General features: G+C 35.4%; 1 protein-coding gene across 2 annotated transcripts in view; it reads left to right on the top strand.

Annotated features, from left to right (window-relative positions):
- Window positions 1-22,624, top strand: part of Efl1 (elongation factor like GTPase 1) — a 143,011-nt gene that overhangs the window by 7,049 nt on the left and 113,338 nt on the right. For both annotated transcript variants that reach the window (XM_071608574.1, XM_027921012.3), the window contains exons 5-7: window positions 15,700-15,833; window positions 17,439-17,576; window positions 19,168-19,382. In XM_071608574.1, the coding sequence (XP_071464675.1) occupies window positions 15,700-15,833; window positions 17,439-17,576; window positions 19,168-19,382 (487 nt within the window). The remainder of the gene's footprint in view (window positions 1-15,699; window positions 15,834-17,438; window positions 17,577-19,167; window positions 19,383-22,624) is intronic.

The following is a 22,624-nucleotide window of genomic DNA, read 5'->3' as shown; positions in this document are numbered from 1 at the left end:
TTACACAAAATATGTACTTTTGTAATTTGAAGAAAATAATAAAGTTATATTTAATTTCCTTAATGGAGTGGCCTCTGGTTCATCCTTCCTAGTATCATACCTCTGACATTGACACCAAGCCATATACTGTGAGGTGTGGCTGTTCTCTTTTACATAGTCTTAAAAATATTTTTGTACCAAACCAAATTTGAAGCTGTTAGGCACATGAATTCCCATTGTTTACTATTAAAGGTAATGCTTAAAAAAAAAACTACCTCTTTCATTTAAAGGGGTGGATATCTTTACTCAGAGAACCAGAGAATGGGGCAAAGATCTTCACATCCCAAGTTGCTAGGATTATAGGCCAGCAGTGTCATTGCACCCAACTAAGATCTATTCCTTAATTTTTAATTGTAGATGGACACAATATCTTTATTTAATTATTTTTATGTGGTGTTGAGGATCTAAGTCAGCTAGGCAAGCGCTCTGCCACTGAGTTGCAACCACAGTCCCAAGATCTATTACTTCTTATTATTTTATAAACTTCAAGAGATTTGTAGCCTTTTATCTTCTGTATTCATATTATTATTCGGTTTTTACTTGAAAATTCCTCTAGTGTCAATTTTAATTGCTGTGTTCTGGACTTTGTCTCTAGTTACCCTTTTTCCCTTTATTCAGGTTTAACTTATATAATATAAAATTGACCCTTTCCAATTCAATTGTCTTTCTGGTGTAGTATTGTAGGAGAGTGGCCATTGGCTACTGGGAGTTGACTGGTCTAACTTTTTGCCAATCTCTTTGACTTTGGACAGCTTGTTGTCATATTGTTTTAGATGTTTCCTAGATTGCACAGAACAGAGATTTATACTAGCTTGGAGTGGGATAGATTATTCAAAAAACATGTGTAAAATGATAAAATATTAATCTTGTTGGACTGACATCTTGCAGAAATTGGAGCCATATTTTTTTTTAATTTTTTTTATTGTTGGTTGTTCAAAACATTACATGGTTCTTGATATATCGTATTTCACACTTTGATTCAAGTGGGTTGGAGCCATATTTTAATTCTGATTCCAAGATGATCCTATAGACTACATTCAGTGAAAGTTTATGGATCCTCCCCCTAGAGTTCTACTGTTGTCCTTTGGTTTGGTTGTCTGTTTATATCTCTTATTATTATACTGTGTAAGCATTTGCCTACTTGTCAAATTTTCATCTGTATACACTTCACCTTGTCCCAACTCCTCATTCCTACTGCTACTCCTTACTCCCTTTACTTTTTATGTTGAATACTGCTTTCTCTCTTGTGTTTTTCTGAGCACAGAATTTCAGGAGTAGGCCATGTGCCCAGCTTTTGCTTTTGTGCCAATTCGTTGCAAATGAATTGTTAACAGGACACTTGGGATTTACCCAATGGGTTGGTTGCCCTTGGTTTGGATAATCACCTCCTAGTCAACAGTGAATGTTGGAGTGGAGTCATAAAGTATCCAACATGTTTCTATGTGAACATGGCCTGACTCTTTACAAGGGACTTAGGTAGGCTGTCTCCATAGTTAACAATGCAGAGCCTTATTTTCCAGATCTACAAAGTGAGCAATATAAGTTGGGAATATTGACTGAAACATATGCTCTCAGAACACCTAAGAGATGAGATAGATTTTCATCTGTACTTTAGTATTGATTTTCCAGAATGGGGCATTTCCTACTATGAAGATGGGACAGACTGAAGGAGAATCTGGATGGGAAGGAACAGAGATCCTAAGGGTTGAGGAAACTCAGGTGACTTATAGACCATGCTTTCCTCTCCTTCCCACCCACTTCTGAATACTTTCTTAGTTGAGAATCAGTGTAGTGAATGGTAAGTGGTATTTTGTTTTTGTATTTTTTCAGTGCTGGGATCAAACATGGAGCCTTGCAACATGGCAGGCAAGTTCTATACCACTGATCTAAAACCCCAGCCCACTTAATGTTAACATTTCATCCTTTCTGTGGTTCTGACTCTTAATTAAACCAGCTTCAACTTTTAAAGTATTAGTCTAGTTTTAACAGATAAACTTACAACAATCATGCATATAATAGAAATGTTCTTGAAAACAAGGTGATGGTCTACTGTTTTGCAGGGAATTGGTTCTTCCTTGATAAAATGGAGCATCTCATCTTTACAGTTGTGACCAAAATTTACTACAAATATTGGGATCATTTTGTTAGACTTTGTTACTCTTTGTATTACACCCACCTCTCCTTTTGCCCCTCCTGCAAGGACACCATTCGTTTAGCATGTCATTTCAAGAGTTAGGAAATAACTCTGGACAATATACATTCTATAAAAGAAGGAACATAGTGTCTTTAAATCCTTTAGTTTAGAATCCAGAAATAGAAGAGAAATAGATTCAAAGGGATTGAATGAATTGAAATTTGAATACTTTTATTTGAATAGTCTCAAAAGCTATATTGCTGCCATTTCTATTCTGTAGTCATTCTTATGTCTGTGGGCACATATTGTTACTGTAGAACTTTTGAATTGAAATGTTTATTTTAATTCATCTTTTGAATATTTAAATAAATTAAAAAGTTTGTATTATAGAAAATTCAGTGTGTTATAGAATATAAAATATTAGAATGAATATAAATCACTTTCAGTTTTATCCCATTATTTTTTGTAATTTTTATATTTAATAGCAGTCAGAATTTTATGTGTGCACTGTTGCACACACTGTGACTATCTAACTTAATTTCCCTTCCAAAGAACCTTACTTATTCTACTACCAGTGCAATGTGTTTAAGTACTATTTGATTAGTTCTTTACATGATGTTGGTGTTAGTACCTCTGTGTAAGTGAGACAGTCTGTGTGGGATTGTTAAAGACTAGAGAGTGAGGGCTGGGGGTATGGCTCAGTGGTGGAGTGCTTGCCTGGCCCTCGTGAGACCCTAGGTTCAATCCCAGCACTGCCAAAAAAAAAAAATTGAACATTTTTGGTAATTCTAAAAAATCTTGGCAACTTATTTAAAAATCGCAAAATATCTTGTTGAATACTCTTCAGTGTGCTTTAGTTTATAAACTTACATTTATTAACCTCAGGTATATGAGGTAGCTAACAACTTTGTTAACAGGACACTTGGGATTTACCCAAATGGCAGTCACATGTAGCCAGGATGTACTCTACATATGGAGATTGAAGATATACATCAGCTTTCTGTACCAAGGACCAAATGCAAGTTCATCTTTTTGTGAACATTTGTATTTGGGTTAGTGGTGGTGGGCAGGAGGAGGATTTATACCTGTGTGTTATCAGCTATGTAGATTTTACTCTTGGATGTTATTCTCCAGAGAGTAGGCCATGGGGAACTGACTTATGCCATCCTGGGTCACACAAGCCAGCATGTACCAGAAAATCTTCCTATTCAGATCTTTCCTTCCCTTCTCTCTGGCTGTGTGACATTACTCTGTTGTCCTGATTACTTTATTCCTTTAGGACTGAGGCTAAGAGGGAAGTATTCTATTGTCCCTTATTTGACTAATAAGTCAGATATTTTCTAAGGCAATGAGTACTTTATTTTGTGAAGCATTTAGTTGGTGCCAGGCCAAAGAAAGTAGATACATGACAGTTTACTTTTGAGTTGGGTGTCTCATATGCATGGCTTTGTTTAATCCTTACAATAAGCTTGTGAGATTGAATTATCCTGGTTTTATTTATTTGAAAAATGGAGTTCGGGGATGGGATTGTAGCTCAGTTGTAGAATACTTGCCTAGCACGTGTGAGGTACTGGGTTCAATACTCAGCACCACATATAAAGAAACAAATAAAAATAAAGGTCCATCAACAACTAAAAAATATTTTTTAAAATGGTGTTCAGAGAAGTTAAGAAAGTTTCCCAAGCAAGGACAGAGTAGTTTCTAACGCATGGTAGTAGTCCTAGGAACCACATAATTACATTTCCAGCCTATTCAATTGGATCAGAAGTCTTTTGGAAGTTAGTCAGTCCAGGCCATGACTAATTCCTCCTGAAGATCTCTCCTTTCCACCACAAATTTCTGGGATTACTTATGGACATCTTATTGTGGCCAGCATTACCCACATCCCTGTTGTCCTTGCTCACTGCCCAAACTGTAAGCCATGTGATCTGACCTCTCTTATACTCGTTCCCTATGTCTCTTTGTAATTCTGATATCCCCCTTCACTCTGCCACTACTCCCTTCCTTACTAAAAATTATTCTGAAAACATTCTAAGGTAAACAAACATCCCTATATCTCAACATCTTTTTACTGATGTTCCCCCCTCCTCCTGCCTGGTTGTCTTCTGATAACACTGCTTTCCTTGTACTTCTTTCAAGTGAATGCTGCTCATTCTTTCATGTTCCTTGTATCTCTTGGTTAGAAGATGGGATTGCTGTTGTTCTTGTCCTGATACTGGTTCCAAAGCTTAATTCTTCTATCCTTACCCCTTATTTTCAGAGTCAGTTATTTACCTTCGTTAGCACTGTCAAGTTCTGGTTAGGATCTCTGTTCAGGCTGACTTTGGCACCTTGCTCATAATTTTCCTTTTCATGTGAATCCTTCAAAGTGGCTTTTGGCATTCCTGATAATGACTTCTTCACCAGCTTGCCCTCTCTACAACTGTACTAATTCTCCACTTCCCCACTCACTCTCATAGCTACTTTGTGGATTTTAGCATCACCTTTAGTAACCATCTATGACATTTCAAATTTAAATACTTCCATCTGGGCATAGTGATGCACTCTTGTAGTCCTATCTAGTTGGGAGGCTGAAGTGGGAGAATTGTTTGCTTTCTCCTTTATCTTTGATTCTTCCAGTGTTTACCTGGGTAGTGAGGTCCCCATTATTTGACTTGATGAGGCTCCAGGTTTTTGAGCCCCATTCCTCTGTTCACTTTGCCTCATATAGTTCAAACCTGTCATTTCACTGACAGTCTTGCCAACATCCTCAATCACTTTGCTTCCTTGACTTTCTGTCATCCTCCTTCCAAAAAAACTCTTTAACTTTGATAAGGCTAATTCTCTATATTTTTTTCTGCTTATAGGCTAGGTTGTCACCTGGTCCTTGGGACTGCAGGCTAACTTCCCTTATCTCCTGTTATGTTTGCTTATTCCCAAATAATATTTTAAACTTCTTATCTCTTAGCATTTCTCTCATCACCTCCCCACCTCCCTTTTTTCACAGAAAAGAAGATTTCTCAACTACTTGCCACTGTACCTCAAAATGTAATAGTATCAGCATCTTTGCTTGCCTCCTGTAGTTGAAAAAGAGCTACGTTCTGGATTTATCTCCCATATATGATCTTTTTTCCTGTATCTTCCATCATTCTTTATATACGGGCTTCTAAACATCAGCTTTTAAGCATGCTCAAGCCTCCTTTTTCTTGGAAAAATTTTCAGCTCCAAGTCTCCTTCCTTCCTTGTCAACGTTGTTCTATCTCTCACTTAGTTCTGATGATAGAAGCTACACCTTAATAGTACTGACACACATTGGCAATGTGAAATTGTGTGAAAGATAGCTGGACCTTACTCTGTGACACTCTCCAGGATGATGTGGAGTGGTTTTAAGAAGTGAACATTAATCTTTTTTCACTTCAGGGTTTCTCATTTGTATTTTTTATTTCCTTTCAAGTAAAAAGTGGCAATAAGTAATGAAACCAAGACACTGTGGACATGCAATTACTAGATTCATAACCTATGCAGTAGCTTTGAAAGGTGTACAAGTTCTCAGTAATGTGAACCCAGTAATGAGTGACCAGTGTAGATTGGCATTATATAGGAAAACAAAACAAAATAATCAAACTGAAAAAACAAAGTGAGTAAGGCTAACCAAAATCAGAAGTGTTCCATACTTGGTACAGTTTTTTTCAGGTTGAAGGAAGGGATAGTTTATGGGAGAACCTAATTCTTGTGCCATTTGTGGTTATTTCTAGATCCTTTTTTCTTCCCTTCTCTCCAGAGTTAACCACAACCTCTGTTTTTTGTTTGTTTATCTTTTTTTGTGGGAGTAGTAATGGGAATTGAACCCAGGGGTCCTCTACCATGGAGCTACATTCCCTACCCTTTTCATTTTTTATTTTGAGATAGTTTCACTATGTTGCCCATGCTGGCCTTAAACTTGTGCCTTCCCTCCTCGGCCTCACTGGGATTACAGATGTGCACAACTGTGCCTATTTACATTTTTTGTGGCACCCTTTTTAAGAAAGGGAGCTTCATTATCCTGTCACAACCACTATGATGATAAGATGCATCATACTGTGCTTTACAAATCTGTCAAATAATAAACTATTAGTCTACTTTCTGTTATTGTAAAAAAATCTGAGATAATTAAAGAGGAAGGGTTTATTTTGGCTCATTTGTGGAGGTTTTAGTCCATGGTCAGCTGGCCCCATTACTTTTGAGTCTGTGGAGAGGCAGCACATCTTGGCAGGTGCACATAGTAGAGAAAGCTGCTCATCTCATGGCAGCTGGGACCTGAAAGAGAGGCCAGAGTCCCATGATCCCCATAAAGCACACCGCAAGTGACCTAAGACCTCCTACTAGGCTCTGCCTCTTAAAGGTTATATACCACCTTTCATCAGCACCAAACTGAGGACCAAGCCTTAACACATGCACCTGTGGAGGATGTAACAGAACCAAATTATAGCATAAACTATATTAGTTGATTTATAACTTATAATTTTATTTATTGATATAAAATATAAAAAGGACAGTAGTAATATTTCCTATGGAGGGAGACTTTGATTACTCCATAGTTAGGGTCATGCACATAATTGTTTATTTTCAAGAAATTCAGTTAGGAACATATCCTCAGACAATTCAGGTTCTATTCCTATTTGTTAGATATTAGTATTGTTCTAATACATAAAAATGACATTTGTTTAAAGTTCATATTTTCATCCCTAACTTTTCTACTACTCTTTTATTCAAAGCAATTTTTTTTTTATTTTTCATTTTTTTCACAGTTTTGTTAGTGGTCATTTCCATGTTTTGGAAATACAGCACTGACCTCTTTTATAAAGTTTTACTGTTCATAGAGGAACTATCTTAGTAGATGCTAAGTTGTGCCCCTTCTCTGAGACAGTTATCTATAGCATTTTAAAACTACAGGCAAAGCTGGGTGTGGTGGTGCATAGTTCTAGTTTCAACAGCTCTGGAGGCTGAGGCAGGAGGATCTCAAGTTCAAAGGCAGCCTCAGCAATTTATTGAGGCCCTAAGCAGCTTAGCAACACCCTGTCTCAAAATAAAAAATATGAAGAGCTGGCGATGTGGCTCAGTGGTTAAGCGCCCCTGAGTTCAGTCTTCAGTACCAAAAGCAAAATAAAACAACACCACCATAGGCAAAGTAGAGATTATTTTACCATAACTTCCTTCTCATACCAGAAATTGTTTAAAAGATGTCTCCTGTAATTAACTTCAGGTTTTTCAACTTATTTTTGAATTGCACCTAGAATATTAAAAAAAATTGAATTGTTGCTGTTTTATTAGATGAGTCCCCTGAAATGAAGAGGTTTATTTTGGAACACCTGAGAAATAAGGCAACAGAAGTTTCTGTTCTTTTGAGATTCGCTATAGCAGGGATTAGCTCAATCCACAACTCCAGGATTTATGTTATGACTTGGAAAGATCATTTAGCATACTTAAAAGAATTTTAATTGGTAGTTTCCATTAGCAGTAAAAATAATATCTAACATGATAAACCCCGTAACTAATTTATATATTTTTATTGGTTATTCATGCAAAGAAGTGGATGGCATTCAAGAAAAATTTTTAAGAGGTAAAATGCAGCTCAATTCACAATAGCTAGACTACGGAACCAAGGTAGGTGTCCCTCAGCAGATGAATGGATAAAGAAAATGTGGCATATGTGCTCAATGGAATATTACTCAGCTTTAAAGAAGCTTTGCTTATGGACATTCCCACCCCTCACCCATAATGGATGTGGGATTTTTCCCACTGCCTTTGAAATTTTAATTTGAATTTATTTGGAAAAGGTTAAGATGCGAAGGTGTTGAAAGAGGAATTGGGAGGCCTGGCTTTGAGCTGAGGTCTGACTTTGTCAGCTGTGTGACTAAGCACAGAACCCCTTCCTTCTCACCATTATATACATTTGGCCAATTCTAGATATAACAGAGATGGATAGGGCTTCTTTGAACGTTTAATATGTACATGTGTTGTGAGCTCCAAGGCTACCTGTTTCTCAAATTTATTTATTTTACACTCTCATTTTTTAGGGTGTAGATTTTCAGATGGAAACATTAAGTGTGTCGCTAGTTTTCTGTTCCTTTCTAGATCTGAACTTGCCATCCCTGAATGAATTTCAAAGGGTCTGAAATTGGATGTATAATTAGGGAGGCATATATGGATAACTTATTTTTCTGAGTATTCCCCAAAGGGTTTATAATCCCAATAAGAGATATAAGTATAGAAAGCCTAAGGTTTCTGTATGAGTATATTTTTAGAATCTGTAAAGAACCTGACAGGATATCTTGGCTCTGAAACTTCTAAATGAGGTCCAGGTAGCATCATGGACAAAGGTTGGGGAAGGACTTGCAGTCTCCAACCCTAAAGTCCAGAATTGAGCCAAATGAACAAGCAAGTGTAGTTTCTCCAGGTACAGAGCATAAAGGAATCTTAAAACCTAAGAAGTGACTAACACCATTAGACCTTGGATAAACCTCTCACTTTTTAGGAGCTTTTGAATGTTTATGTTTATCTATGAAAAGGTGTTGGCTAAAATTCCAACAATCTAACAGCTTTATGTGATAGGAGCCTGGACCATGCTAGACTTGATCATTGTTTTCTGGCTTATTTAGTTGAGACAATGTGGCTTATCCAAGAGGGTAACTGGAAAAACTGGTGCTTGAGAACTGACAGTGAAAGGCTGTATTAAGGCACAGCTTACCTATTGCTCCAGGCTCTTTGATTTTCTTGGGAGATGTTCAGGGTCTTCTCTGGTTGGAGCCTTTTCTGGTGGGTGACATCCTGAGTTTTTTATAAAGCAGTTTCCTGGAAAGATCATGAGGCAGAGGGGATCAGTATTACTGAGGGAGCCAGTTATCAATTAATGGCAATCTTTCTCACTGAGTCCCAGAACACTTTGGAATTCTTCACCTAGTGTTTCAGAAATTCAAACTACCAGTGGAATCTTGGTGTGTGGAGTGAAATTTACTGTCATCCTGCATGTAATGTTTAAAGGCCTGGTCTTTGAAATTAGGTGGGTTTGAACTTCTGGGTCATGTTAAATGTTTTGTCTTAGGCAGTTAAGCTCAGAATTGGGCTCTAACTGAATATCCTTGAGAAAGCTTCTAAACTTTTCTGTGCCCAGTAATCAGGTTGGTAAAATGGGGTTAATGGTGGTAACTACTATGGAGGGTTGTTCTAAAGCAAATATCACATACTTAGAACAATGCCAGGCACAAATAAGAAATCCACAAATGTTGCCTCTGGCTGTGGTTACTTATCATCTATAGAATGAGTCAAGTCATTAAAATTACATTGGAGAAAAATCCTTTAAATGGTTCATAAATTGTAATATTCAGCCTTGTAATAATTCTTGAGCACATTGAAGTTAATAAACACTGAGTGAAGGAGAGGTACACATATATTTGTTTTTTTTTTTCATTTTTATATTTTTAATTGATTTTTTTAAGAAATGACAGCAAAATAAATTACAATTCTTATTACACATATACAGCATAATTTTTCATATCTCTGGTTGTATGTTTTAACATTTAAGTAATTATTTTGCTTTTGAAAAAGAATATCAAATTTAACAGTAGTGGGATGAAATGTAGGATTTTGAAACATAACTTTTTTTGCATGGTTTATTAAATTATGGTTTTTTAAAATTTTTTATTTGTTTTAATTAGTTATACATGACAATGCATTTATGCACTTTGATATATCATACATAGATGGGATATAATTTCTCATTTTTCTGAGTGTACATGTTGCTGAATCATGTTGGTCATGTAGTCACATATATACATAAAGTAATAATGTCTGTTTCATTCTGCTATCTTTTCTATCCCTACATATCCTCCCCTTCCCTCCCATCACTTCCCTTTACCTAATCAAAGGTAATGCTATTCTTCCCTACCCCCCCCACCCTTATTGTGAATTAGCATCCGCAAATTAGAGAAAACATTTGGCCTTTGGTTTTGTGAAATTGGCTTATTTCACTTAGCATGATATTCTCCAACTCTAACAATTTACTGGCAAATGCCATAATTTCACTCTTCTTTAAAGCTGAGTAATATTCCATTGAGCACATATGCCACATTTTCTTTATCCATTCATCTGCTGAGGGACACCTACCTTGGTTCTGTAATCTAGCTATTGTGAATTGAGCTGCTATAAACATTGATGTAGCTGCATTATGTGGTATGCTGATTTCAAGTCCTTTGGGTATAAACCAAGGAGTGAGATAGTTGGGTCAAATGGTGATTCCATTCCCAGTTTTCTGAGGTATCTCCATACTGCTTTCCATAGTGGTTGCACCAATTTGCAGTCCCACCAGTAATGTATGAGAGTACCTTTTTCACCATATCCTCACCAACATTTACTGTTGCCTGTATTCTTTTTTTTTTTTTTCCGTAACTTAAAAAATATTTTTATTTATTTATTCTTTTTTAAAATTTATTTTTTAAAAAATAAATGACAGTGGAATGCATTACAATTCTTACTACACATATACAGCACAATTTTTCATATCTCTGGTTGTATATAAAGTATGTTGACACCAATTCGTGTCTTTGATACATGTACTTTGGATAATGATGTCATCACATTCTTGTTGCCTGTATTCTTGATGATTACCTTTCTGACAGGAGTGAGATGAAATCTTAGAGTAGTTTTGATTTGCATTTCTTTAATTGCTAGAGATGTTGAACACTTTTTCATAGATTTGTCGGTCAGTTGTTTTTCTTCTGTGAAGTGTCCGTTCATTTCCTTAGCCCGTTTATTTATTGAGTTATTTGGTTTGTTTTTTTTTTTTATTTCTTTATCCTAGCGATCTGTGAAGTGTCTGTTCATTTCCTTAGCCCATTTATTTATTGGGTTATTTGTTATTTTGGTGTTAATTTTTTTGATTTCTTTAGCCTAGTAATTAATGCTTTATTGGAGGTGCATATGGTAAACATTTTCTCCCAATCTGTAGGGTCTCTCCTCACTTTATTATTTGTTTCCTTTGCTGAGAAGAAGCTTTTTAATTTGAATCCATCCTATTTATTAATTCTTGATTTTACTTCTTGCACTTTAGGAGTCTTGTTAAGGAAGTCAGATCCTAGGCCGATGTGGTGAAGATTTGGGCCTATTTTTTCTTCTATTAGGCACAGGGTCTCTGTTCTAGTGCTTAAGTCTTTGATCCTCTTTGAGTTGATTTTTATACAGGGTGAGAGATAAAGGTGTAATTTCATTTGCTACATATGGATTTCCAGTTCTGCCAGCACCATTTGTTGAATATGCTATCTTTTTTTCTACTGAATGTTTTTGGCGCCCTTGTCTAGTATGAGATAACCGTATTTATGTGGGTGTATCTCTGTGTCCTCTATTCTGTACCAGTGGTCTACAAGTCTATTTTGGTGCCAATTCCATGCAGTTTTTGTTACTGTTGCTCTATAGTACAGTTTAAGGTCTGGTATTGTGATGCCTCCTGCTTCACTTTTCTTCTAAGGATTACTTTAGCTATTCTGGATCTCTTATTTTTCCAGATAAATTTCATGATTGCTTTTTCTACTTCTATGAAGAATATCATTGGGATTTAAATAGGAATTACATTAAATCTGTATTATGCTTTTGGTAGTTTGGCCATTTTTGACAATATTAAGTCTGCCTATCCAGGAACATGGGAGATCTTTCCAACTTCTGAGGTTTTCTTCAATTTCTTTCTTTAGTGTTCTGTAGTTTTCATTGTAGAAATCTTTCACCTCTTTTGTTAGATTGATTCCCAGGGTTTTTTTTTTGAGGCTATTGTGAATGGAGTAGTTTTCCTAATTTCTCTTTCAGTGGATTCATTGCTGATGATAGGAATGCGTTTGATTTATGGGTGTTGATTTTACATCCTGCTACTTTGTTGAATTCATTTATTAGTTCTAGGAGTTTTCTGGTGGAATTTTTTGGATCTTCTAGATACAGAATCATATCATTAGCAAATAGTGATAGTTTGAGTTCTACTTTACCTATCTCTATCCCTTTAATTTCTTTCTTTTGTCTAATTACTCTGGCTAGAGTTCAAGGATGATGTTGAATATAAGTGTGAAAGAGAACATCCTTGTCTTATTCCAGTTTTTAGAGGGAATACTTTCAGTTTTTCTCCATTTAGAATGATGCTGGCCTTGGGTTTAGCATATATAGCTTTTTCAATGTTGAGGTATGTTCCTACTATCCCTAATTTTTCTAGTGTTTTGAACATGAAGGTATGCTGTATTTTGTCAAATGCTTTTTCTACATCTGTTGAGATGATCATATGATTCTTGTTTTTAAATCTATTAATATGATGAATTATGTTTATTGATTTCTGTACGTTTAACCAATCCTGTATCCCTGGGATGAACCCCACTTGATCATAGTGCACTATCTTTTTAATATGTTTTTGTATGCGATTTGCCAGAATTTTATTGAGAATTTTTGCATCTATGATCATCAGGGATATTGGTCTGAAGTTTTCTTTCCTTTATGTGTCTTTGTCTGATTTCAGTATCAGGGTGATATTAGCCTCATAGAATGAGTTTGGAAGGGTTCCTTCCTTTTCTGTTTCATGGAATACTTTGAGGAATATTAGTGTAAATTATTCTTGTAGAACTCGGCTGAGAATTCATCTGGTCCTGGACTTTTCTTGGTTGGCGTTAGGCTTTTGGTGGCATTTTCTACTTAATAACTTGAAATTGATCTGTTTAAATCATGTGTGATCTCCTCATTCAGTTTGGGTAAGTCATGTGTCTCTAGAAATTTGTTGATATGTTCGATATTTTCTATTTTATTAGAGTATAAATTTTCAAAATATTTTCTAATTATCTTCTGTATTTCAGACGTATCTGTTGTGATATTTCCTTCTTCATCTTGTATTTTAGCAATTTGAGGTTTTTTTTTTTTCTTTTTGATAGCATGGCAGGGGTTTATCTATTTTATTTATTTTTTCAAAGAACCAACTTTTTGTTTTGTCAATTTTTTCAATTGTTTCTTTTGTTTCAATTTCATTGATTTCAGCTCTGATTTTAATTATTTCCTGTCTTCTACTGCTTTTGGTGTTGATTTATTCCTTTTCTAGGGCTTTGAGATGTAGTGTTAGGTCATTTATTTGTTGACTTTTTATTCTTTTAATGAATGCATTCAATGTAGTAAACTTTCCTTTTAGTACTGCCTTCAGAGTGTCCCAGGGATTCTGATATGTTGTATCAGTGTTCTCATTTACCTCTAAGAATTTTTTTATTTCATCCTTGATTTCTTCTACTATACATTCATCATTCAATCGTGTATTACTTAGTCTTCATTTGTTACAGTAGCTTCTATTTTTTATTTTATCATTGATTTCTAATTTCATTCTGTTGTGGTCTGATAGAATGCAAGATATTATCTCTGGGTTTTTTTTCTGTGTGTATTTACTTATGCTTTGTGGCATAAGATATGGTCTATTTAGAAAAGGAGCCATGTGCCACTGAGAAGAAAGTATATTTGCTCGTTGATGGATGAAATATTGTATATATGTCTGTTAAGTCTAAATTACTGATTGTATTATTTAGTTCTATAGTTTCCTTATTTAGTTTTTGTTTGGAAGATCTGTCCAGTAGTGAGAGAGGTGTGTTAAAGTCATCCAGTATTATTATATTGTGTTCTGTTTGACTCTTGAAATTGAAAAGGGTTTGTTTGATATACATAGATGCTCCATTGTTTGGGGGCATACATATTTATAATTGTTATGTTCTGCTTATATATACTTCCCTTAAGAAGTATGGAATGTCCTTCTTTGTCTCTTCTGATTAACTTTGGTTTGAAGTCTACTTTATCTGAGAATGGAAACCCCTGCTTGTTTACATAATCCATATAAGTGATAAGTTTTTTCCCATCCTTTCGCCTTCAGCCTTTGGATGTCTGTGCCCATGAGGTGAGTCTCTTGAAGACAGCATGTTGTTGGTTCTTGCTTTTTAATCCAATCTGCCAGTCTGTGAGTTTTGATTAGTGAGTTGAGGCTGTTAACATTCAAGGTTATTATTGAGATATGATTTGTATTCCCTGTCATTTTGATTTATTTCTGGGTTTTTTTTTTTCCTCACAAAATTTATTTATTTATTTATTTATTTTTATTGGTTGTTCATAACATTACAGAGCTCTTGACATATCATAATGCATACATTAGATTCAAGTGGGTTATGAACTCCCATTTTTACCCCAAATACAGATTGCAGAATCACATCAGTTACACATCCACATTTTTACATAATGCCATATTAGTGACTGTTGTATTCTGCTACCTTTCCTATCCTCAACTATCCCCCCTCCCCTCCCCTCCCATCTTCTCTCTCTACCCCATCTACTGTAATTCATTTCTCTCCTTGTTTATTTTCCCATTCCCCTCATAACCTCTTATATGTAATTTTGTATAACAATGAGGGTCTCCTTCCATTTCCATGCAATTTCCCTTTTCTCTCCCTTTCCCTCCCACCTCATGTCTCTGTTTAATGTTAATCTTATCCTCCTGCTCTTCCTCCCTGCTCTGTTCTTAGTTGCTCTCATTATATCAGAGAAGACATTTGGCATTTGTTTTTTAGGGATTGGCTAGCTTCACTTAGCATAATCTGCTCTAGTGCCATCCATTTCCCTGTTAGATTTGTCTTAATTTCTCATTTGGTTGAATGTTCCTTATATCCTCCCTTTGCTGGTTTTATTTATTTTTTTTCCACTTCATCCTCATGGAATATTTTGCTGAGAATTCTCTGTAGTTTAGACTTTCTAGTTGTGAATTCTTTTAATTAAATTATGTTTTAATGTCAAATCTCTATAAGCTAGGGTGACCAGTCATTCTAGTTTGCTTTGAATTGGGGGCTTTGATGGGAAGTGTGAATTCCCGTGCTGAAACCAGACAAATCAAGATGTGTTGTCATCCTACATTGGTTTGTTGTGAATATTAAAGGAGATAATATATGAGAAAGCACATAGCATTACTTCTTGGCACATAGTAACTGCTCCTTAAATTTTAGTAGAATTTTTGTAAAATATTTAGATTTAAATTTTAATTGAGCAGATTCACACTGATATTTGAGAAGTTGTAAAGGCGAATTTGGCCAACTGCTTTATGTCTTCATAAGTTGACATCTTGGGTCTCTGAACAGCTTTTACTCTTAGGCCTTAGGCATTGTTTTTTTTCTATCTGAGTTTCCTAGTCTGTAAAATGAGAATAGTAATATTTATCTCATAGGGTTATCTTAAGGATTCAGCAAGGTGTGATTAGCAAATTAAAAGTGGCAGTATACCAGGCTCATACCATATTCTTAGTACATGCTAACTATTAGAATAATAAAGTTAAACATTTCATATAGATAACATTTGGAATTAGTAGTATAATAGTGGGAAAAGTTAGGATGATAGTTGTTGATTGAGCTTTTGGCTTCTTTAGCTTTTTTTCAGTCTTTTCTTAAAAGCTTCCTTATTCTAGAATGCCCTGGGAAGAGCAGTGTATATATACACCTTCACAGCTGAAAATGTGTTGTTTTCAAATTTTATTTCAGATAGTGAGGAATACCTGATTAATCTCATAGACTCTCCAGGACACGTGGATTTCTCCTCAGAAGTATCAACGGCTGTTCGTATTTGTGATGGATGCATCATAGTGGTAGATGCTGTGGAAGGGGTCTGTCCACAGGTAATGGTGTGATACAAAAGTATTTAACGGGTTGAAGAAGGCGAGGAAGAGGAGAAACTGTTGATTACTATGTATCACATTAGGCATTTCATTAACAATGAGAAAGCTGGCTTTATGTTTCACTTTGGTAATGTTCCAGTTTCTGATGGAATTAAATCATCAGAGCTGAAAGGAACTTAGAAATGGTGGCGATACTTTGGATGGAAGTGTCTGTGATATCCTCTTAGGGTAGTACTTAGAAAAATGATAGAAATGTTGGATTTGGGAATAATCTAGATGTTTTACTCCAATGAAAGAGGTTTTCTGAATCATGAGAGGTTGTTGCTAGCACAATACTAAACAAGTGTTCCCTAAGTAGGAGAGAAATTCTATTGTTTTCTCAGCCTACTTTTCGGCCTATATCCACATCCACACACTATACCCATACACATTCCTTTCCTGTTTCCCACTCTTATTCTTCCATGTCCTTAATCTAGTGTTTCTATTTATCTGTTCCCACCAAAGTTACCCCTAAGGCCAGAGTGAACATGCAGCTCTGGTGAGGATAGAGCTCAGAGTGGCTCTCTAAGTTAATTTCTTTCAGTAATTTTTGAAGGCTTATATTTGCTCTCTAAGAAAATAAAAAGATGTCACCTTCATATTCTACTCCTTAATATGCACATTTACTTTCATGTTTCTAAAAAAGAATAATAAAAGATTTAATTTCCTCAAATGTAGGAATTTTTTTAATTTAATATTTATTTTTTAGTTGTAATTGGACACAATTCCTTTATTTCACTTATTTATTTTTATATGGTGCTGAGGATCGAACCCAGGGTTCTGCACATGCCAGGCGAGCACTCTACCGCTGAGCCACAACCCCAGTCCAAATGTAGGAAATTTTAAAAATTATTTATTTTTAAGTGGTGCTGAGGATTGAACCCAGTGCCTCACATGTGCTAGGTACGTGCTATACCACTGAGCTGTAACCCCAGCCCCTAAATGTAGGAAATTTGATATTAGAAGAAGATGTATTATGATTATCTTTTGGCCTCTCCTCTGATTTCCCCTATAGGTACAGGTATCCCAACTCAAGAGGGCTGTCTATGTAGTGTCTTAGGTATCCTCACAGGATACCTAAGCCATTGATGAGGTCAACTTGAGTGTATTTGCTGAAATGGACATAGCTGGCTTTAGAACAGCAGAATGGTGATTGCCTCTAAGAGGTGAGATCATGATGAAGGAGGTGAACATGTAGCTCTTGGCCAAATGTTTTTTTTTTTTTTTTTTACCTACATGCTAGTATCATTGGTGTTTGATAATTATTCATTGAACCATGAAAAAGAGAGAGTATTTGTGAAAACACATATTTCTACTAAACCTTTTTGCTGTCTTTATCCAATTTTATTTTTTTCCCTTAAATAAACTATAAGGCCCTCTTATCTGCAGTTATTTGTTGCTATGCTAAATATATATTTTATGAAAACCTGAATATCTTTGTCTGACTGGCATAGTCTGAGTTGTGGTAAAGGACTGTGGGAATGTGTTGGTTATTAATTAACATTTTTCTGGTGTGCTTAAATTATTGCAAATCCTAAGTTTTACATTTTTCTGTGCTTTTATCAGACACAGGCAGTTTTGCGGCAAGCCTGGCTCGAAAACATCCGTCCAGTTTTGGTGATTAATAAGATAGATCGGTTGATAGTGGAGCTAAAATTTACCCCACAGGAGGCCTATTCTCACCTCAAGAATATTTTAGAACAGGTATTGTGTTCTTCAGTATTTTAAAATTGGGGCTTGAAGAGTTATTAGGAAGAGTATGAGGAGTGGCTATAGAAAATTCACTTATTTGAAGTTCTCTGCCTAAGGTTCTGTCTGTTAGAGTTATTACACCATGACAGAGGCTGCAGAACTAGTCTCAGGAGTCCCTTTCATCTCCTGGAAGCACCTTCAGTATAAGGCTTGAACAATGAACTTTCTTGGTTAAAATTTGTAGTTTGATTCTTAAGTGAAACAGTATTAGGAGGCTCTATCATATTGTATTACCTGTCTTTAGATAAAATTTTATCCAAGCATTTATTCATTTGTTTATTCAGCAAACAGGTACATAAATGTGTCAATCAGATTAATTGCTAAATGTCCATTGTGTGCTAAGGATTGTGAATAGAAAGATGGAAGTCAGAGCCCCTGTGTTCACAGAGCTAACAGTATAGTAGGGGAGATAAACAGTTAAAGAGCTATTTGGAGAACTACGAGATACATGATTTGAGAGCGTAGATGAGGGCCACTTAACCTAGTCTGAGGGAGGAGGTAGAAGAAGTCTCACAATAGAAGCCTTGAGATAGAAGAAAGGTGAGTGTTTGATAGAATATTAGAGAAGGACATTTCAAAAGAGAAGGAATAAGATGTACAAAGTTATAAAGGCAAGTAAAAGCATGGTATGGTGTTACCTTTGAGAAGATAATTGTAGTTGAAAAATTAGATCATGTTAAGCCATTATTGAACGTGGTTTCTACATTTTCTCTATCTCCCAAGAGACGGGAGAAAGGAATATAAGACTTGAGATTTGGGGAGCCTTGTATGACATGAATAGAAGTTTGAAATTCTTCAAGACAATGAAAAGCCATTGATGAGGTCAACTTGAGTGTATTTGTTTGCTGAAGGGTGGAAATTACAAAGGTATAACAGTGCAAAACAATGATTGATAAATCTAGTTTCCCCCATTAAGATAGGTGGAAGTGTAGAAATGCTCCTGTTCTTCAGAAATACTCTCTGTAGAAATATTCCTTCTTCAGTGGGTGGCAGAAGGGCCAGCAGTATTTTCAGATGAAAGCAGTCTTATAGGTTGGAATGTGGGGGACTTGTACAAATTGTTAAGTAATAGGATTGATTTTTCTCTCTGAATTAGCTAATAGGATTACTTATTTGGAAGTGGAAATAGTTGGGTATTAGAGGTTGGGAAGAGGGCCTGAGGAGTAGTAGAAATTTCAAGCAGCTGATGTGAGAAATGGATGAGAAAAGTGACTGAGGCTACCTAACTAGGATTATGGGGTTTGGAAACTGTGAATTCCTAGTACTACCAGGCCCCAGCACTTAAATAAAGGTATGACACATTAGCCTTTACATTAAAATAATAATGGTAATCCAAAAAGACCTTTCAAAAGCCTTATAATTTAGTTTTGCTGGATTTTGATAAAATGGGTTAATACATATAAGTCATTCCTTGATCGTAAATGTCATTTCCAGTGAGTCCCAACTGTGATGATTATTTTAGCCCTAACAGAGGTTAGACAATTCCTACCAAGATCATGCTAAGCATCTGAATGACACTCTGCCATTTCACCATCTCTCCTAGATTAATGCACTCACAGGAACTCTTTTTACTTCTAAAGTCCTAGAAGAAAGAGCAGAGAGAGACACTGAATCCCAAGTGAATCCAAATTCTGAACAAGGAGAGCAAGTGTATGACTGGAGTACTGGCTTGGAAGACACGGATGATTCTCACCTTTACTTCTCTCCAGAACAGGGAAATGTGGTGTTTACCAGTGCAATAGATGGGTGGGGCTTTGGGTAAGTCTTTTTAAGTCCAATTACAGTTCGTTGTGGTTTTACATACAGTTGATCTTTTAGTTTAAATTTTTATTTTAAGATAATTGTAGCTTCATAGAGTCATAAGAAGTAATACGGAGAGTTCTCTCTTTTTTTTTTGTACCAGGGATTGAACTCAGGGGCACTTAACGATTAAGCCATATCTCCAGCCCTTTTTTGTATTTTATTTGGAGACAAGTTCTCACTGAGTTGCTTAAGGCCTCGCTAAGTTGCTGAGGCTGGCTTTGAACTTGTGATCCTCCTGCCTCAGCCTCTTCGCTGCTGGGATTACAGACATGTGCCACTGCACCCTGCTGGAGAATTTTCTTATACCCTTTATTTAGTACATACCTCATGGTAACATCTTGCAAAACTATATGGCACGGCCACAACCAGGACACTGAATGGACACAGTCAAAATAAAGAAGATTTTCATCATTACAAGTGTTCTGTATATTACCCTTGTATAGCCACACCTGTTTCCTGCCCATCCCTAAGCCTCCTTATGGGTATTCACCTGTTCTCTGTTTTTATAATTTGTTATCTCAAAAAATAAGTTACAGAAATGAAATCAAAACAATATATTATAGAAATGGGGGCTGGCGTTGTGGCTCAGTGGTAAAGCGCTTGCCTAGCACATGTGAGGCACTGGGTTTGATCCTCAGCACCACATCAAAATAAGTAAAAATAAAGGTATTGTATCCATCTACAACTAAAACATATATTTAAAAAAAATCTACTATAGAAATGGAACCAAACTATATAATCTTTTCTGGATTGACTTTTTTCCTATATAATTCTCTTTGAAATTTATCCAAGTTGTTGCATGTTTCCCTTATCCAAAATGCTTGGATCCAGAAGTATTTCAGATTAAGGATTTTTTGTTGTTATTGTTTGGTTTTGGAATGTTTGCATATACATAATGAGATATCTTGGGGATAAGACCCAAATCCAAACAAGAAATTCATTTGTTTCCTATAAACCTGACCTTTTACAGTCTGAAGGCAAATGTATATAATACTTTTAGTGTTCCTGTTTTCACTGTGACCTATCACATGAGATCAAGTGTGGAGTTTTCCATTCATTGTGTTGTATCAGCACTTTGAAATTTTGGTGCATTTCATATGGAAGCTATATAGGTGGTTCTTTTTTATTGTTAGTAGTGTTTCATGGTATGGATTTACTATAGTTTTTAATCATTTATCTTTTAAACAACATCTTTTCTCCAATTTTTGGCTATTACAAATAAAGCTGCTATTAACATTCACATACAGATTTTTGTGTGAACAATAAATTTTCATTTCTCTGGGATAAGTGCTTAGGAGTGTAATTGCTGAGTTCCATGGTAGTTTTTTTTTTTTTTTTTTTTAACATTTTTTGGTTATAGGTGGACACAATACCTTTATTTTATTTTAATGTGGTAATGAGGGTCAAACCCAGTGCCTCACACGTGCTAGGCAAGCACTTTACCACTGAGCCACAACCCCAGCCCTATATGGAAGTTTTATGTTTAGTTTTTTTGTTTGTTTGTTTAAATATTTTTTTAGCTGTTGATAGGCCTTTATTTTATTTATTTACATGCGATGCCAAGAATCAAACCCAGTGCCTCACACATGACAGGCAATGGGCACTACAGCTGAGCCATAGCCCCAGCCCCTTATGTTTAGGTTTTTAAAGAAACTGCCAAACTTTTCCAGGGGACTGCAGCATTTTATATTCCTGTCAACAATGCATGGGTAATCTAATTTATCCATATTTTCACCATCATTTGGTATTTTTATTCTCTTTATTTTGGCCATTCTGATGATTGTGTACTGAAAAGTTATTGTGGTTTTCATTTGCATTTTCCTAATAGCTGGTAATGTTGAAATCTTTTCCAGTGCTAATTTGTTATCTTGTATTTTCTTTTGGATGAAATGAGTCGTTATACCTTTTGCGCAGTTTCTAATTGTATTAATCTGTTTTTCTTTTTTAACTTTTGAGTTTTGCACATTCTTTATATGTTCTAGATATTAGTCCTTTGTCTGATATATGCTTTATAAATATTTTCTCCCAGTCTGAGTCAATCCTCTTAATAGTGTCTTTCACATACTGTAAAGTTTTTTAATTTGGGTGAAGTCTAGTTTGTCAGTTTTTCTTTTTATGGGTCTTGGTTTTATAGTCAAGTTTGTCTAGCTCTAGATCTTGAAGGTATTCTCTCATTTTCAAAAACAGTTTTATAGTTTTACTGTTTATATTTAAGTCTATGGTCCATTTTGAGTTAAGTTTATATGAAGTGCGATACTTGGGTTGAGATTATTTTCTTTGCCTGTGAATGGCCAATTTGTCTACCACCATTGTTGAAAAGGCTATCTCTAGTTCATTGGATTGGTTTTATACATTTGTCAGAGCCAGTTGGGCATATTTATGTGGATTTATTTATGTGTGTTTTGTTCTGTTCCATTGATTTATGTGTCTCTCTTTTTAACACTGGTACATAGTCTTAAATATAGAAATTGTGCATTAAGTCTTGAAATTGGGGAGATTATTTTGTACTTATTTTTCTTTAGCTGTTCACTGATCTTTGCCTTTCCATACAAATTTTGTAATAATATTTATAATAATTGCATATATCTTGTGAGGATTTTAATAGTTTGTGTGGTAAACTATATATTAATTTGGGAAGACTTAACATCTTTGCTCTGTTGGGCCTTCCAATCCATGAACACTATGTATCTCCATTTATTTACATTTTCCTTGATATCATTCATCAACATTGTGTGGATTTTAGCACATAAATCTTGTACTTGTTGGGTTAGAATTACATCCGATTTTTAATTTTCTGAGCAATTATCAATGGTCTTTAATTTTGATGTCCACATGTTTATTCCTAATGTGTAGAAATAGAATTGATTTTGTATGTTCTAATATCAAAATATGCTGTGACCTTGCTGAACTCACTTATTCTGGAATTTTTTTGTATACTCCTTTGAATTTCCTATATGACGGTCATTTCATCTGCAAATAGGGACTGTTTTACTTCATCCTTTTCTTTCTGAATATTCTTGTCTAATTGCACTGATGGTGGTAAGGGTGGCCCTCTCTTGTCTTCTTTCCAGTTGTAGACAAAACCATGGTGTTTTTCACTATTAGGAATAATCTTAGCTGTGGGCTGTGTTTAGATGTTCTTTGTTAAATTGAGGAAGCCTTCCAACCAATGTTACTGTTTTTTTTCTGAGAGTCAA

This window comes from Marmota flaviventris, chromosome 2, assembly GCF_047511675.1.
Source record: "Marmota flaviventris isolate mMarFla1 chromosome 2, mMarFla1.hap1, whole genome shotgun sequence".
Taxonomy (NCBI): Eukaryota; Metazoa; Chordata; class Mammalia; order Rodentia; family Sciuridae; genus Marmota; species Marmota flaviventris.
Note: the sequence above shows the minus strand (reverse complement) of the source record. Positions and strands in the feature narration are given on the sequence as shown.